The following is a 19344-nucleotide window of genomic DNA, read 5'->3' as shown; positions in this document are numbered from 1 at the left end:
TTAAGAATTCGAGCTGCTATCGCGAAATAACATTCAAACTCATTGTTGGTCCACAGAGCTACCACAAAATACTACAACATAATATATTTGAATCATTGAAATATATAAATTTATATTTAAAGGTACATTCATTATTATTTGGTCTAAGTTTCAAAATATAAATAATGAAAATTATTTTAATATTTTACAAATAACGGAATGTAGAGATACCAAAATTGGATACTCTAGATCACAATTGGTATACATCAAACATCTCTAGACGAAACTGGAAAATGGTGGGTCACATCATAATAATAATAATAATTAATTAATAGAGGCATAGCTTATCATGAAATTTTACATTATATAACACTAGGATTAACTTAATTATACAGTCTTTAGACTTACTTGTATAGGGTACATACATGATATTAGTATTAGAAATTTATAAAATTGTGCCTTCTATCCTTAAGTGAGATTACAGAACAGTGAATTGTTTAAATAGACATTGATTTAGAGTATTAAAATTTAAACGGCAGACACTTGTTGATCATCGTCATCGTCGTCTGGTGTGTCATGATAAAACTCATAAGGACGAGTAACACCCTCATGAGAATGGGCTCGACTGAGACGTTCGAGCCGAGCCACTTGTGCAGCGAGCGAGTAGGGTTGCGGCATACGTGGCGGTGGCACAGGCCGCACACAGGTCGCCGCCGTACAAGAACCGTGTCCGCTGTCACTCGATGTCGCTGAACTGGTCTTTCTTAACGGCAAGTTTACTAATGATGTGACACTACTGCTTTCTGCAGATAAATCTACAGGTAAAGGTGTAGGTGTGTCCGAGTGAGACCTTTCATGTGCAGTTCGTGGACAACAAATACCAGGACCTGGTCCATCACGTCGGTGCGAACACGGTGAAGGGCCCGGAGGTGGTGGTCTAGGTTGATGAGGTCTAGTTTTTGCTGGCTCAGATAATGCCAACAACTTTCTCACTGCTTGGGGTGAAGCAGTGCCGAATTTGTTGCCTGCAAAACTCTTTTTACTTTCACTGGCAGATGAGGCACTACTAGTAGTAGACAAAGAAGGCGATGGATGTCGACGACGAGGCATAACAGGGGCCGGCCCGGCTCCCTCGCATTCCAGTGACAGTGCATGCAGTCGCTCCTCATCAGTTTCTACATGCATACGGTTTAAATAAGCTTTAACTCTTCGAACCATTTGTGCTTCTTCAAACATCTTTTTAGGGTTTGGAACATTTGAAGATTTTTTCCTTCTTTTTACAGTAACTTGACCTTGTTGGACACCTCCAGTAGTAAGTTGATTCAAAGCTACCATAGCAGTTGATGGTGGTTGTTTACCTAGTTCTAACAAAGTCAGAAGGTCATGCGGAGAACTACACATATTAGTGAGCGTTCGAACTTCTTTAGCAATCATTCTCAATTTCTCAAAGTTTACCATTCCTTCGACTTTAGTATCATTGCCAAGATGAATAAATGTAAGATCTTTTTTAACAACAGGATAAAATGGAATAACAGGTGACCTACCTTGTTCTGTTGTTACCAATTGTCTATATTTAGACATGTTTCTAGAAGGGTCCATCAACAACTGTAAATCTGTGAACAGTTTATAATATTTGGTAGGTAATTTATCCCAAGTCATCCTTAACCTAGATACTGCACCGTGACCTAATCCAGATATGATAGCAAACATAGAATTAAAATTTTTGCATTCCTTACAATGTCGAGCTACTTTGATAAATTGTTTTACAATTTTTGACCGCCGAACTAAATTTTGCTCATTAACAACTTCAGTCACAACCCAAAACATTTCTTTATTTACAAGTTCAGCAAACTGTGATAACATAGGTGTTCCATATCTACTTTTTAATTCAAACAGATCATCAACATATTCAGTGCTCTCTATTTGTCGAAAAATACAAAAATCTTGCAAAGTTAACTGAACAGCAACTTCAACAGCATTTAACTGCAAAAAATGGACAACACTTTCTCTAAGTAGTTCTGGGGCCATCTCATCAGGTACTAAAGTTTCACTGACACCATTTGTTTTTAAATAATAACGAGAACTCAGTCCAATGCGTTCAGCTAGGTTTTGCAATTGATCTGGTAAACGATGCTGCTTAATAATACCACCCTGTGCAACAGATACTTCACAAAGGGAAAAATTTGAACTGGACTCAGTTATGCCAAACTCCTGCAATGTTAGCATTACAACTTCTCTAGCTGTAGTTTCTTTGTGCACTAAAAGATACTTGCAAGTCTGGTCTCCTCTATAGACTTTTAATACATGTTCAGGATAGTCTGATGATTGATATTCATCATAACAGATTGATATTAAATCAGGATTACTATGAGAATTATAGAATGATGTACTACTATTAGCTTTATTTAAAGATTCAGAATTTGAGATTATACTATCATCAGTGTGCAAACCATCTGTAATTGTATTTTTAGGCAAAATATTCATTTTCATTAATGCTTTTTGTAGTCTTCTTTTTGGTCCAAGGGTCATGAATCCTTTTTGAGGTTCTTTTTTAATATTCAGTTGCTGTGACTTTTTAGTAGGAGATTGAAAAACATTTAACATATGATCGTCACTTAAGAATTCAGCTGTAGATAATCTAGCTCTAGGATCTGACTGCCACCGTGCCATGTTAGCAGCACCTCTTTGTCTTGGTGAGTTTTCAGGCATTAATAGCATTTGTTTAAAGGCTAACAAATTGCTTTTTACTGTAATACTTAAATGTGTGGAACCAGTGATTATTTCTATAGCTTTTGCAAGACTAACATGTTGGAAGGATTGACCATTAACTTCTATAACTTGATCTCCTCTTTTCAATCCTACTTCCTCTGCTTTCGAATGTTTCTCTACTTTTAATATAAAGATTCCATATCCTCTTTCATAACCACCAAAAACAGTAAAATTTAAAGGTTCATCCCTTGATGGCCGTGATAAAGTGACACTCCTAGTTCTTGCTTTAGCAGAACAGGCTATATTTAATAGTCTTAATTGGCTTTCCATCTTGTCATGTTCTAAAGCAGTCTCAAAACTCTCTAGAAACTCCATCATATTTGGGTCTGTCTCAAAATCTGTAAAGTGGTTATTAACCCATAACAATACTACTCTTGTTACTCTGTCACGAACTGTTGGTTCAGAGAACCAGGCAAGTAGCTGTTTTGCAACAACTAGAGGGCTTTCTATAAAAGTTCTATGGGTTAATAAGAAATCTTCTACATATGTAGAATCTCGAATATTATCTTCTATAAGTTGCAACATTAGCCGTTCAGCAGTGCCTCTTATAACCACATGCCCTTGCTGATGCCCTGAGTCACCAGCAATACCCCTATATTCAGTAACTAACACAATTACACCATTATCATTTTCATGCCGCTTTATGTTTTCCTCACCTTGATGGAGAATACGATAGTAATCAGTTTGTGTAATGCACACAAACTGACAATCATCACATCGAGTAGTCATTATGCCTCTATGGTATAATTTCTCAAGTGTCGCTTCTGCCATTCCAAAACTATCTCCAACATTCAAATGTTCAATTTCTCCATTTGAATGTTCAATACCAACTTGTCCATTGATAAGGACAGACCATGAATCATGTTCCTCTCCATCATTCATAACTACAGTTCCAGCCTTTTCTACAACAGCAAAGACCATAACAGCACATAATGCTTTTCTTACAGTCAAAGTCATATTAGTAAAAGCCTTTAGGTGTTGAGTAAATTCCAAGAGGATTTCTACATCGTCATCGGTTCTTTCATTTGGATCTTTTTCAAGGCATTCCCGAACAGCATCACGTACAAGAAGACTGTCCATGCTCTCCTCCAAATCCTCTTCCTCGTCTGAATCAACTATGGACTCAAGGAGACCAGATAGGTCTACCTCCATGTCCATATCCAGTGAACTGTGGACAGAGGTCATTGTATCACTACCACTATATGCCGAGCTTGTGTCACTTGCGTTGGAGCACTTCAGTGTATGAGGGTACAGCTCCGGACTGTGACGACCTCCACGCCCACCTCTCAACATTGTGAAGTTTCTAACGTATCCTTGCTGGCTTCCACCCCCTGGAATAGATATTCAATTTAATATTCCAAAAGACATTAACTTTATTCATTATATGACCTAAACAAAAATATACATATATAAAATCTAATTAATAATGAACTTGTAATAGGTACTTGAAAAGTGTATAAACTTAGTAAAATTAGTGATAATGATTATTTACTATCGATTATTTTTTTGACGTATAGCAAGAACATTAGTATCACACTATCTAAACATCTAATGTTTCGATATAATTAATTGGATACTGGGCATAAATCTGCATTGGATTTACACGACTTCCTTTATCAAGAAAATAGATACGCAAATTAGGTGTGCAGCAACTATGCTCCCATGAAGTTAACATTATATACATCTTACGTCACGCTTTTTGTTATTCCTGACAAAGAAAAACAACAGGACCATGCGATATAAACAACGGACAAATAAACACTTTAAAGAACCTTCAGAATTTCTATTTATTTTGCATTCATGGCGGAACTGTCAGTGCTTCCATGTTGCTTTCTAAAACGAATTAATCCTTTTCACACGTAAATTTCGGGTTCAAATTCGTTTCACTGCACAATTAACGAATTACCACACGTTTAGTCTCTATGTCAAATTATTTTTCCATTAAAATAGTCAAACTACTTAATTTCCACAAAAATATTAGAAAGCCACTTTCTCAAAAAAGCTAAATAGAATAGATAAAACCATAATGTTATAGATCGCAACTCGCAATCTACTCCACAGCTATAACAGACCATAGATGAACAAGCAAGTAACAAAAACATAATGGTAGTGATTACTTGCTCAATGACAATTATATCCGTTATTATAATATTATCATTACTAATATTACGCATACATCAGTCAAAATTCTGATGTTTATATAGGTTTACGTCGAACATATTATGAACTCACAAATGTACCATGTCTGTGCATATTATACTAGGACTATACGCTATATAACTCCAATACAATTAATAGCAGCAAAGTAATGAAAAATGTTGCAAAAACGAGAAATATGTGATAAAACTTAAATAATGCAGTATGTATGCTGTAGTAATTAAATTAATTAACGGCTTGACCTATGTAAACATATCATTCTTAAAAAAAAATCAAGTTGGTTGTATTTGTTTGTGGTTAATATTGTATTATTGAGATAATGTACACTAAACGATTATACGTATAAATTGATTCAGTTCATTGAGAATGTTTGGCAGTTAATTAATAAGTTCGAATACAATTGTATAATTCGTAAGGTATTTTATTTATCTTGTAACTGAACGCAACGTTAAATAAGTCATAGACTTCTTAAAATCTATATTATGAACGTTACTTCATGTTTTAGCGGAAAATCATTTTTAGTCATTTATCTAATAAGTTTCTATTCAATATATTCGTATAATTATATATTGGGAGCTGTGCAATAAAGAAATAATTTTCTTTTAGTAATTTTCAAGTTGAATTTCTTTAAAAATATTGCGTCTTAATAATAAAAGTAATGATACTGGGCATCTGAACATTTCTATCTCCATCTATTTTCAGAAATAGGTACTTTTGTTGAGTGTAGTTTCGAGTGTAGCGTTTTCGCAGCAGATCAGTGATGATATTCTTTTAGTTTAATTTTGTAAATTGATCGTTTCCCATAGTTGCAAAAGACGAAGAAACGCATTATTATTATTGTGGAAGTGAAACTTCTCATAACAATCTTGCGTTTGACGTTAAAATGCGTTCAGTTTTAGAGTCGAAACGAATGGTGAACGATGGCGAGAATACGGTGATAGATTTTTGGTGTTAAATTTTGCTCCGTGTCATCACCGCTTTACTTTTCGTCTGCTTTCCAGAAGCATAGTATAGTTTTGAATAGTCGTTTCAAATGTTAATACAGTTAAATATTTAATTAATTTGGACGATTATTGTGAAAAAATATATTGTGATTGACGACCGGCTGATATTACACGAGGCTTGTATGTATATGTGACTTTTGCCTTCTGAATCGTGACACGCCTCAGAAAATACACCCAAACTTGTGATTCAAATTAATCCTTTTTGTTATTGTAGCATTTTGGTGTTATAGACGTTTAAAAATTACGTAACTGTTGTGGAATCTGGAAGTGTATAAAGAATGGCTTGAGTGTGACCACTCCATTACCGTCATGTGTGACGAAGGAATGTTTGTTTAGGCTCTAAGATTGTGCTACTATTTTACGAGAAGTGCGCGTTCATATCGTGAATTGGGCCAGATCATGAATCTGCCTGAATCAAAACAAGCTTCGCATTGATCGCACTTGACCCATTGTCATTCAGGACACTTTTTAATTGCCAAAATGTCTTCGGGAACGTTTGTGGACAGGATTGATCCTTTCGCGAAACGGTCGCTGAAGAAAAAGACTAAGAAGTCTCAAGGTTCATCCCGGTATCGTAATACGCAAGATGTAGAACTCCAAGCACTACCATTACTGAAGGGTGAGTAGATACCAGTATACAGCTTCTGAGTATTGCTTGCATATATTCTCATTAAAATAAACAGTGATATTTTGTTTACATGCTCTAAAATTATATATATTTTTTTAATTTAGTTTTCCACTTGACTATATATAACTATGTTTTGAAGTACAAAAATAATTTTGTGAGACTTTCCTAAAAAAATATTTTATCTATATCTAATGTCTTTGTTAATACCCATTTGTTTGTACCCCTTATAAAAACATATGCTCATTTTGCTTTCAGGCACAGATTAATAGTGTTAATTATAGTTATTAACTCACTGTTGATATATTTTTTAGATAGAATCCTAAGTAGATATTTTTTTATAGATGCCATATAGCTAATCCATAATAATAAAGAAACTATGCATATATTTATATAAAACAAGTGAATGTTTATATTTATAAATATTATATCTTAGTTATCTGACTTAATAACCAAACATACATATCCCATATCCATTGGACTGGCCAGCATTTAGAAAATTCTGTAATAATGTCAATAGTACAACCCCTGACTGTTAAATAATAAATGTCTTTAACCAGTACTTATGCTTTATTTATGCTATGAATAATAGTATAGATATCTAAAATATAAACTAAGTATAATGTATGGTTATGAAATTAAATTGTATAATTTCATAACCATACATTATAATTAGTTTACAATTAAACATACATGTTACTTAATGAATGATATTATATTTTTTTTTCTATATAATAAAAAATGAGGTTTCTCAATATTGTAGACCATATCAACCATAGGTCTGTAATGATAGTTGCAGAAAACAAGTTGTTGCATAAATATGTAAAAAAATCATGATGTTATGACAGTACAATGTAGATCTTATAGAGTGCATTTTTAACACTAGGATTGCTTACCACCATGGGACCACCATTGCTAATAAGCTCCGCCTTTACACCTATTATTTTGTGTGAGCTGGTTTATTTAATAAAAATATTACAAACTCTTTACATACTCTTATAATGGATAGTGTTTTTACTGATTTAAATTATCTAATTAGTTCTATGCAATGTATATAATTTTATTTATATATAATTTACAATCATTCATTTTCATTGACATTATAATCTGACTATTTACATATATTTTAATTTATATATTATAGACATAAGGGTATTTAAACATACAAAAGGAAAGAATCATTTATATATAATATTAGTACTAATTCACTGTTCATATTTTACTAATTAAATTATCACAAACACATAAGAGAAAACTTCTATCACAGTGTATTTGCTGATATTTCTGGTATTTCTTGCATGTATAGCAGACAATTAGCACTTTTAAGCAGTTATCTTGTTTGCTATTTCATTTAAATAAAATATGTAAGTTCATTCATGTCCAAAAACCCCTCTGCTTTTCCAAAAAAAAAAAACAAATGTTGCAAAATTGGATGGGCCAATTGTTTTTTTCAATAGTGGATCACAGCTATAATTAAAATCATAATTGCTGACTATTAACTTTGGGAGTTAGAAATATTTTAAAGAAATTGTATTTATTTATGATTTTACTTAGGTCAAAATACTTATTTTGACCATCTACAAAAAGCAAAAATTATCAATCATCAATCAAAATCAAACTTCAAATTCAGATATGTTTGCCAGTAATTTCTGCAATAATTTTTTTTTTATTTTCTAGTGCTTGGTATAAAAAGATGCAAGCAGGATAAAAGTGTACTGTTGGCAGTTTCATAATTATGTTGTATATCACTAAATATGTATTATTTATTTATTTTCAGATGTCCCCAGCAGTGAACAAGAAGAGTTGTTCATACGCAAGCTGCGACAATGCTGTGTTGCTTTCGACTTCATGGATCCTGTTGCCGACCTGAAGGGGAAGGAAATCAAACGTGCCACCCTTAATGAGCTTGTTGAGTATATCACTGGTGGTCGCGGAGTGCTTACTGAGCCTGTCTATCCAGAGATTATTAAAATGGTACTTATTTTATATATTTTTAGTGACTAAATAAGAATGGCATGTTTCTTTTGATGTTGTTCAAATTAGATATTTTTATATGCTAATGGAATGGCAAAAAAGCTGAGAACCTCCTGATTATAAGTTGTAACCACTGTATATGTACTCCTAAGAGACCTGAGATGTATATAGGTGACAGTGACCACTTATCATCAGGTGGGCTGTCAGTTTGTTTGCCATTTAAATAACATAAAAAAACACATGAACAGTACTATGTTATAATGATACTGCTCAAATATTGCTATTTCGGTGTACTATGATGTCATGATTCTTATCCTGTAAGTTCACTGCCTTATCTCAAATCGGATGAAGCAGCTTACAAAACAAGGTGCTTGACGGGGCTAAAATTGGTGAGGTTGAGGTATTTTTTTATTATTTTCTTGCTGATTTTTAGTATATCATAACATATGGACAGTCTCATCATGACCAGTTTTTATTTATGGTATGTAATCATGTCCACTATGAATATTGATTTTACATTGCTATGCTTGTTATTATTGTTCTCATTTTGGGTTAATTGTATTCACTACAAGAATATCATTGTAATCTTTCAAATATTATATTATTGAGTTACAGTCTTGTCTACTGTCTAGTGAACTTTGAAACAAGGGCAAGCATAATAGATCTATGAAGGTCGCAAAGCTACAGGTTGTACCTGACAATAACCCTAAACCCTCCATAAAAAAATACAATTTTTAAAATTCTCTTAAGTTTGTACTATGTATATATGTATCTTTGCAGCAGGTACCAAAAACTATTACACAAAACTCTTGCCTCATCCACCATTATAACTTACAAAATTGTTTTTCTAATATATTTCTAATATTATTCTAACAGGTTTTGGTGTTGCATTACACAATTACAAAAAAAATGTCTAGAAAACTTAGACAGAAGACATTCATTGGTATTATAGATTATTAACAGTAACACTACTATAATAATCTTGTAAAATGCCTAGTGACCTTTTTTTCACCTACAATAACCCTGTTTAACTTGATTCTACACTATTATATGCTATTGACTGCTAGTAATAGTTATTATGGGTAAAAGGAAAGTTGTAATTTTACCTTTTGCAAAGCAATTTTACCATTTTAGATACAATAGAATAACTTATTTGATTGTAGTCTGATTGGAATTAAACAGTACTAAATGTTATAGTTTTTTAAAAGACGAAAAAGAGAAAACCACATCCAAATCGGTGAAGTCGTTTGCCTGCGATAAGCATGTACAAATGCACAGATAAACATACAAAAATGATAAAATCTTTATGTTCGATACCTATAGTATATATAAATATTTTCTGTCTTTCTTTAAGTTTGAATTATTGCTTTTGATAAGGGAGTACATTTAAAAATATTATATACTCATTATAGACTGTTTTACAGAAATCCATTCATTAACTAATATTTGTATGTAAGATTTAATCAAAGTTTTATTTTAATTATGTACATTTATAAAACTATTTTTATATAGAAAGAAAGTGACAGACTATACTTAATAGTTTAAATTCGTTTGTAGGAGGTTTGCAGTTGAAATGAATACTGTGGTTAATGTCTACAATTAAAGTAATAAGCAAACATGATTGGTTTTCGTTGTTTGTAATAGGTATGAATTCCATCTTTATACATATATGTAGATATTTACTGCAGTTATGTATTTGTCAGTCTCAGATTCGTCACAGAATCGTCGCTGTTCAAATTGTTTACCGAGGTAGACTTTGGAAAATATCGTCTGTGTGGATACCTCAAGCTCACCTATTTAAAGCAGCTTGCTTAGTAAGCTGTATTCTCTTGGGTTGTGCAAAATTGTTATAATTTTGGCAACAATACAAGACATATTTGAGGCATATGTCCATTTTTAACAGACTGCTATTGAGATGGCACTTTCTATGCAGCTGTATTTATCTAGTGTGTATAAATATACGCCTATGTACGTTAAAAGGAATACGATTTTGATACAATAGGGCGTTCATTCCTATATTGTATCATCAAAACGTGAAGTATGATTGTGCAAAATAATGTAGTGATGTTACAAACATCTCTGTACCAACATTACTTAAGTTATATAAACTAAAACTTTAAAAATATACGAAGAATTCACCAGTAGCTTTATAATGATGAATTCTTATATGTATTATAGCCGTCCATAAAATTAATTATTTCATGTTTTTAGGGTTATTTTCCATTGTTTCTTTAGCCGGTATGTTGACTCATATTTAATAACTTATTCTGTGAAAATTTGAGTACTAATTAGTCTACCCGTAAATGTGAAAACTTAACACACCAGCAGACGGTATTTCGTCTCATCATAATATGTATATATACATCTGAATATACATCAGGGTACAAGAACATTAATAATTTGTAAGGGTTTTAATAACATTTGACGTGGTCTAACCATATGTATTGTCTGTGTTGGGGTTATTAATGATTTTTATAGTTATTAATGATTCTCCCATAAAAGTTTCAAATGTTGTTTCTTGTGTTTACTATCTAGATCTCGGCCAACTTATTCCGCACTCTGCCGCCAAGTGAAAATCCTGATTTTGATCCTGAGGAAGATGATCCTACTTTGGAGGCTTCGTGGCCGCATCTTCAAATAGTCTACGAGTTCTTCTTGCGCTTCCTCGAGTCAACTGATTTTCAACCCACTATTGGAAAAAAAGTTATTGATCAAAAATTTGTACTGCAGGTAAATATCACTTTGTAGTTTTTTTATATACCTGTTATTTTTTATTCATAAATATTATGTAATACTGTAGAAAATTAAAGGATCAAAGTCACCTGACTCTCTTTCCTAAATAAATAACCTATGAGAAATGTATAGATATTTGTCTAAGAAGAAATCTGTAAAAGAATATTTATTGAATGAAATATATTAAGCATATTCTGCACCTATTAGTAAGAATTTATGGAAGCGAAGTCGACGGTCCTTTGTGATATTGTTTCGCAACATTGATTAAATAATTTTATTTGACTTTCTTGACAACAAATTGGACTGTTTTCAGAAAGATAAACATTCGTAAGATTTACAATGAATTAATAATTATTTAAACTTCATAAAACTCACCGTGTTGGTTATAGAGGCTTGTGAAGAGTTCATTCATTCGATGTATTATGCTTTGTTTTCCACACAAATGGGGTCACATGTATTTTCACTTCGTCTCCTATACCTACAACTTTTACAAGCTTTTAATGAATTTATATTTCAATGTATGTATTAATATGACACTGCTGTGAGAGGTATATATATAAATAAAATTCTAATACTCGTATTGTTTTTAAAAGCTTTTAGATTTGTTTGATTCGGAAGATCCACGAGAGCGCGACTTTTTGAAAACGGTGCTCCATCGCATATATGGAAAGTTCTTGGGGTTGCGCGCTTTCATACGAAAACAAATAAACAACATATTCCTTCGATTTGTTTATGAAACTGAACATTTCAATGGCGTAGGGGAGTTGCTAGAAATATTGGGAAGGTGAGTAGATTTACACTAATACTTCTATCTCATGACTTTGCATTTCAAATTTAAAAATGTTTTGCATTATTGGCTCATATTTAAATTAATATATCTTGAAATTGATAAAGCTATCAATTTAAAGAAATATTAATTTAATTATATAAATTAATTAAAAAATTTATACATATAATATTTCTTTAAATTGATAAATGATATTCATGACAGGAAATTAAATTAATTTCAAATATACTGGTGCATCGCATATCTATAATTTGGCAAGACCTATATAGATTTCGTTTATGACAATAAGGGCAAGTGATTTTAACTACCTATCTTTTACTATTATCTGGTTCCAATTCATTTGTGATTGCGCATACCATAAGATAAGAAAATACGTTGTACAAGATACAAAGATATAAAGTGTTAATCGGATGTGATTTGTGATGTTTAGTATATTACATTATTTACCCCGGCCACACATTTCCGATAAGAGTCGGACGTCTCGTGCTTACGACGCCGTTCGCATGGCGGATTGCTCACCGTCTTCTTTGGAAATGCGCCAATGCCATACGGTACAGTTCAGTACGGTTCGTTCGGAGATAACCTAATAATGTGAGCAAGGATTTGCCTCATTTTATAAATACTAAAAGTAATTACGTAGAAATCTCGCAATTGCCGTTTGTTCACCCCTACGAGGACAGTTAACAATGTCTCTGTATACTTTCTGAGATGACAGTCATGAGACAATGAGGTCATGTTTTTATTTGCCTTACAAATTAAATTGCCTTAAAATTGCTTAACAATTTTTATGTGATTCAATTGATACTTTATACTAATAAGGAAAATAAGAATATGTTTACATTATTTCCTCGGAATTCCCACTTCGCCCTTTTTATTTTTCAATATATCGTGAAATGGAGTTTTGTAGAAATAATAGTCATTTAATAGATGTCCTTCCATCTTACCTTTGCAGTATAATAAACGGCTTCGCTCTGCCTCTGAAGAGTGAGCACAAACAATTTCTGGTGAAAGTACTGTTACCACTGCACAAGGTGAAGTGCCTCTCCCTGTACCATGCGCAGCTCGCATACTGTGTGGTGCAATTCTTAGAGAAGGATGCCACACTCACCGAGCCCGTGGTACGCGGTCTTCTCAAGTTTTGGCCCAAAACGTGCTCGCAAAAAGAGGTACAGTATCATAAATATTATACTTACTATGTACAGGGAGACTTACAAGGTTCATTGAATACATACCGTAGTTTGCCTGACCAATTTTGCTGTCATATTAGTAAATTGATTGCTGTGTTTCAATTTGGTGACTAAGGTATATCAGTGTAATTATTGGCTTCAAACCTCCGGAGGTATAGAGAATATAGAGAACTATATCAGTCTTATAAAAAGCATCACAGACTTTTCAATTTATTCTGAGAAATCTGTGATGCTGTTTACTTTATTTGGAGAAGATTATTATTATTCAGGAGGTGGGACCACTTCTAAAAGAATTAATCTTAGAAATGCTTACGTTAAGTGTTATTGCTATATGCGATTATTTATTAATTTTTTTTAGGTGAAAGAGTTTTTAAATAATAAAAACAGGGTTTTAAATGAAAATATATTTTCATACAGATTGTATTATAATTAATTTTACCCAGAATGAAGTCAGTTTTTTATCAAAATTAAACAGTTTGAATTATAAATAGCTGTTGATGAATTGTCAATCATTATAGAAATAGAATATATTAATAGGAAAATAAATATAAATTACGTATGAAATCCGGTAGGCTGTATCATTGCTAATAGTTTTCATATTTGATATTGTACTTGATGACAATTATATATATTGTCAGACTCGTGTTTTAAATCACGTATACAGCGTTAGCGATATGATTTCAGACTGTATTTAATTGATCGTTTTTTTTTGTTAAATATCTCCTTACTAAGTATTGTATATGTATTGACTAGGTACAAATTAAATTCAGTGCATAATAAATAAATTATTAGCACCATAGTATTTAAATGCGTTGTATGCGTTAAATTAAAGTTTATTTAAAAATAAATTGTCATGTTCCTTAGGTAATGTTCCTGGGTGAAATTGAGGAAATCTTGGACGTGATTGAGCCGGCTCAGTTCGCGAAAATTCAAGAGCCTCTATTCAGGCAAATAGCGAAATGTGTTTCCAGTCCACATTTTCAGGTAATTATGGGATTTCAACTATAACGAAGTTTTACTTTTATTAAATTTTTCTAAGTAATTAAAACTATAAAATATTGGTTGGTTAAGGGGGTCTTCCTATGTGACGGCCTGTTTTTTAGGGATATTTTAGGATTTTTTTTCTACGACCAGTAAATATTTAGAGCTTCAAGTTTTTTATCACTTATTAACACATATTTGGACGGTATAAATAAAATTTCAGCTAAAAATATTCAGTCAAACTAGAGTTACAGCGCTCTGAACACCCCCGCCTCGAAAAAAAGAGCTCCCACTTCCTCCACGATTCCGGCTGATCGGCTGATTTTAATTTGTAGGCTTAAAAGCAAATGTATAATCAAATGAATATAAAAAAAATTGGATTTTTTATAGACATTTGAAATAAAAGTTGCAAATTAGGCGTTTTTTTTTTTGTTTTTTGCTATAAAAAAATCGAAGTTTTGAAAATTTTCGATTGATAATAGTTCATTCCATGCGTTTACATATATTGAGTGTGCCCTGTAAATTTCAAGTAATTCGGTCCAGCCGTTTCTGAGATACAATGGAGGAAAGTTTGAAAAACACAGTTTTGAGAAAAACGCGTTTAAAGTTTCAAGTCCGTTAAAAACTATTAAAATATCAACTTACTCTCAATCGGCGATGCCTGGTCCATAGAGTATTCCTTCCTCTTCCTCGTGAAACTCTTTTAAAGCAGATTGTTCAGCTCTTGAGTCAATCCTGGCTTGTTTAACGACATCACTTACGCGCCGCTCAGAGCGTAAGATTCGCTTTTCATCCCGTTTCTCAACATACGCTTGGGCTTCACGACCAACAGGGCATCCCATAATCGACATAACTTTTAAAATACCTTGAAAACCTTCATTAAAGATAATAACTGCTAAGTATAGCAATTTCAACAACTTTGGGACCAGAATGAAGATGTTTAGGAGCGAAAGTGTTCAAAGATTCGTTATTGTTTTGTGTCTCTGCTCCAAACAACGAATTTAATTCATAAATCTTCGAAAACCGGTATAGCTTACTTGCGGAATTAGAGGTAGTTTATCGTGATGAAATTGGTCTTCATAACGAATTTACACCAACTGTCTTCGTTGATTGAGGGTTTTCATCAGAAGAACATTTGTGATAGTAAATTTTTCTAATCTTCAAGTCTGGATGGCGTCGATTAAAACTTGGATAACTTTATCAGTAAGTTTACCTGCTCCTTTTCTGTTTAAGTCTGTAGAAACGTGTCTAAACTAAAATATATTAATAAAAGGGAGGCCAGGTATAAAGCCGACGGTACACAATAGGCCCGGTCTCTAACTGTTCCGAACCGCTCTTTCTTTTACTGCTGTATCTTTAAAACGACTTCGAATTTTCTAAAATCGCTTTACTACCGTATTCTAGACATGTTAAGGGAGCAATTTATGAAAAAAAAAAATCGATTTTTTCAACCCATCACATAGGAAGACCCCCTTAATTTTCTGATTGAAACTGTCAGTTTTATATCAGTTTAATATTCGCAAACTATATTGGTATATTTTGGCGTAAAATGTTCATTATCATAGACGTAGATCACATAATGCCGTCATCAGTGACATGGCATAGATTAACTTCAGTTATCTTTATTCTATATTATCTTTTATTATCTTACTAATATTAGCGAATTACCATAATTCCGTGTATGTATTTGCAATACTGTGTCTAATACATCTGTCTGATAAGTACTTTCGAATAAATAAATTTTGCTATGATTATTAAACAACCTACTACTACCTAATTAGGTTTGTCATGGATCAAAACCCTAATAAAAAAAATTCAAATTTTAAATATATCGTGAATATTTTTATTTTTATGTGCAGTGCAAATATGCATATGACACATATTAATCGTTTCATAATATTCGTGTAATAGTTGGAAACAATTATTTTTATGCAGTTTAGAAAAGATTTTTTATCAACATTCCATTTTGTGTCAAAATTTGTGGCCAGTAGAGCTTGACTATGTACTGATAGCAGATGTCCACTTTGTGGGTCCGGTGCTAAACAATTTAGCGGCTTGGAATTCACATGCACTCGCGTCGTTCAACCCAGAACAATTTAAGCACTAAAATATTTCGTCCATATTTGGTGGACGAAAAATAATTACGAGACAACAGGAAATATCCATTAATTTGTTTAATATTTTAGATTCCTTAGTTTACATAAAAATCGTAATATAAAGTATTTTAAGAAGTAGTTAAATAGCTTAAAAATATCTAATTCAACTGAGCAATGTATACAGTCGCTTATTTAAAGCGATGGTGTGACGCCATACTCAATAATAAAATCAAAACCGATGCAGAGATTACAAAATTTTGTGGTCGATCGAGTTATTACTTTGTCTTCCTGATCATCATTGTGATTCATAATCAACTTCTCCAGGTGGCAGAGAGGGCGCTCTACTTTTGGAACAACGAATACATTATGTCCTTGATGGAGGAGAACAACCACGTGATTATGCCTATAATGTTCCCTGCGTTGTACCGGATTAGCAAGGAACACTGGAATCAGACAATCGTTGCGCTCGTGTACAACGTGTTGAAAACTTTCATGGAGATGAATTCGAAACTTTTCGATGAACTCACTGCTAGTTATAAAGCAGAAAGGCAGAAGTAAGTTAATTATAATTACTATGAACTCATATTTGACAAGTGGTTCGTTCTCATACACTCTACATACAAGCATTCAAAAATAATTTCATATTATAATGAAACATCTATCAAATCTGTTGAATTATTTAGAATTAATAAATGGAAAAAATAACATACGAATAACTACATAATTTTATTCTAATTATCTATATAAAATTTAGATGAACAGAAATTTTACAAGGTTTACTAGATTTGTAGTTATATTTATTTCGTTATTTAATATACATAGCAAGATACAAAAGATTTCAAATGATTTTGAAATGCTTTTCTTGTCTAATGTCAATTCTGAATCTTATGGTCTAATTAATAAAATATTGTATTATATATACCCGCGGCTTCGCTCGCATTAAATGTTTATAAAATATTTTGTTTTTTTTTAAATAAAAAGTATCCTATGTTCATTCTAATACTTTCGAGAACAAAAATGTGTACAAAATTTCATGATGAACAAAATTTCGATTCAGTAGTTTTTACGTGAATGCGTAACAAACATCCCTACTTTCACATTAATAACAATATTAAGGATTTTTTATTTTATTGTATAATTATATGCACTATATTTGTGGAGGTGCGTTATTTTTTGACATTTGATTTGACAGATTGAACTGAAGTGGGTTAAGAAATTTATGAAAAAGTTTCCTAAATTAACTTCAGTTTTATACTCAGAATTGTTTCCTTAGTTTGCTTGTAATACACAAGTGTTACTTACCCCTATCTGAGAATAAATACATTGTTTATCTTGTTTTCCGCATATCTGCAATCATTAAAAGTATACTAAAGCTGATTGGTAATTTTAAATGATTGGAAATAATGGTGTTGCGTTTGTTCTTTAGAGAGAAGAAACGCGAGAAGGAGCGTGATGAGCTGTGGAAGCGTCTGGGCGAGTTGGAGATCAACCACAAGCGGCAGCAGGCGGCGGGCGGCGTCGCCAAGTGATGCTCCCCGTCCACTCTCCATCCCATCCGCCACCTAGACTAATATACGCGCTATTTTATTTTCAGTTATGTATTCATATTTTCTATTCGATTACATCTTTGTTAACGACGTTATTAATTTTTTATACCTCTAATGATTCTTGGTTAGCGTATACGTACCTTGGTCTGTGTTTGTTTGTAGATTCGGTTCGCTCGCGAGCTCCCGTCAGGCCGCGGCCCGGCCCGGTCTTGTCGGCGTACCTTAACATTAAAGATTACTGATAGTGCTACGATGTGTCCGCGACCCTTGTGCACCGTTCTCCTCTATTTAATATTATCATATGTTTACGTAACGTACCACCATTTACTTTAGGGTTTTTAATATTGTTAAATTGTTTAAATAAGTTAAAGTTGTATGTATTATTGATGCATGATCGATTGTACTGCATTACTGATCACCGATAATTGTATTAATCGGGCACCCAGCTTCTGGCTGAATATAATTGTACAAAAAAATAATAGAGAAATTGATGATGTTATTTGTTTAGGCTGACGGGCCGAGACGGCACCCCCGGGATGTACTGTGTCGGCTCGTCCTGTAGATCGTTGTATGAACTTTCATTTCAAAATTAGATGCTCGATTCTAAAATGTAATTTCGTCCTACTATCATTTTGTATAGTTACATAGTGTAAATAGGCATTTATTTATTATAAATTTATAGCGATGTGATTTTTATACATAGCTGCGGGAGTGGGACACTACTAATTGAACGATCGACCAGAGCGAACTGGAGACTATTCATGTATCGTGCATACAGTATCCAACTAAAATGTTAATTTGATAATATTGGAGTAGACGATTCTGTAAAAGTAGTTATAATAATTTGTAAGGGAATAGTCATTAATTTGTATGATATTACTGTAGCCAGACATTTAATTTTTATCCTCACTTTTGTAGAGCGCGGCGGGCGACCGCGCCCGCGCCTCTGTATATACCATACGCGCCGCAACACTGCGTATGTATGTACACTGTGCAGATATTTGTTATGTAAAATGTATTAACATTGCAAAAATTATATATGATCTTATATATAAATTACTATTATAGAACACAGTATGGAAATAAAAAAGTTGACTCACATGAATTGAATTCTTTAAGTACATGTAAGCCTAGGCGCCCCGCGGCGGTTTGTAGTGAGCGCCGGCCTCGCTCGTCCGACTCTCACCCACTGTCCTCCGGAGCTAACGTTCCCCCTAGTGGTTACTCAGCGCAAACGCCATTGGAAATACACAAAAAATTTTCACATTACTCGGTTTTTCATTTCTCTATCAAGGCCTGATTCTATATTGTGTTTTATATATATGCAGTAAGTAAAGAATTATCTTATAAATATTTTTCATTACACCTATCCTCAAAAAAATTCAAATTTGGAAGTCTATATTCTGAAGAATAATAGTGGTGCATTTGATTTTGGACGCCTTTTATTACCATATTTACCCTAAGGTATTACGATGGACAGCGGCGGTTCCATAAAAATTTAAATG

The 19344-nt window shown here is 32.8% G+C and overlaps 2 protein-coding genes across 5 annotated transcripts; one reads left to right on the top strand and one right to left on the bottom strand.

Moving 5' to 3' along the window:
- Positions 1–52: 52 nt before the first annotated feature.
- On the bottom strand, positions 53–4757 carry LOC131847567 (rap guanine nucleotide exchange factor 2). Its single transcript, XM_059197156.1, has 2 exons — positions 4521–4757; positions 53–4079 (listed from the first exon to the last, which is right to left on the bottom strand). The coding sequence occupies exon 2, from the start codon at positions 4039–4041 to the stop codon at positions 508–510; it is 3534 nt and encodes a 1177-aa protein (XP_059053139.1). The 5' UTR covers positions 4042–4079; positions 4521–4757; the 3' UTR covers positions 53–507.
- Positions 4758–5619: 862 nt separating this feature from the next.
- On the top strand, positions 5620–19108 carry LOC131847565 (serine/threonine-protein phosphatase 2A 56 kDa regulatory subunit epsilon isoform-like). Of its 4 annotated transcripts, none has more exons than XM_059197154.1 (9): positions 5620–6029; positions 6124–6528; positions 8312–8508; positions 11044–11238; positions 11835–12025; positions 12981–13194; positions 14080–14199; positions 16617–16846; positions 17719–19108. In XM_059197154.1, exons 2-9 carry the CDS (start codon positions 6390–6392, stop codon positions 17819–17821), a joined length of 1389 nt encoding a protein of 462 aa, XP_059053137.1. In that variant the 5' UTR covers positions 5620–6029; positions 6124–6389; the 3' UTR covers positions 17822–19108. The 4 variants fall into 4 exon arrangements, with proteins under 4 accessions (XP_059053137.1, XP_059053135.1, XP_059053136.1 ...); XM_059197153.1 differs by having other exon boundaries at positions 5629–5689; positions 5907–6528; XM_059197155.1 differs by having other exon boundaries at positions 5671–5689.
- The last annotated feature ends 236 nt before the right edge of the window (positions 19109–19344 follow it).

The sequence above is a fragment of the Achroia grisella genome, unplaced genomic scaffold (assembly GCF_030625045.1).
Source record: "Achroia grisella isolate CSIRO2021 unplaced genomic scaffold, CSIRO_AGI_Agris_v1 utg540, whole genome shotgun sequence".
Lineage (NCBI taxonomy): Eukaryota > Metazoa > Arthropoda > Insecta > Lepidoptera > Pyralidae > Achroia > Achroia grisella.
This window is presented reverse-complemented; position numbering and strand designations above follow the sequence as displayed.

Excerpts from the sequence above, each read along its gene's own strand:
- LOC131847567 (XM_059197156.1), bottom strand. The coding sequence starts at position 4,041 with ATGTTGAGAGGTGGGCGTGGAGGTCGTCACAGTCCGGAGCTGTACCCT.
- LOC131847565 (XM_059197154.1), top strand. The coding sequence starts at position 6,390 with ATGTCTTCGGGAACGTTTGTGGACAGGATTGATCCTTTCGCGAAACGG. Across the intron at positions 8,509-11,043 it reads ATCCAGAGATTATTAAAATG|ATCTCGGCCAACTTATTCCG; the intron begins GTACTTATTTTA and ends TTTACTATCTAG. Across the intron at positions 11,239-11,834 it reads ATCAAAAATTTGTACTGCAG|CTTTTAGATTTGTTTGATTC; the intron begins GTAAATATCACT and ends TGTTTTTAAAAG.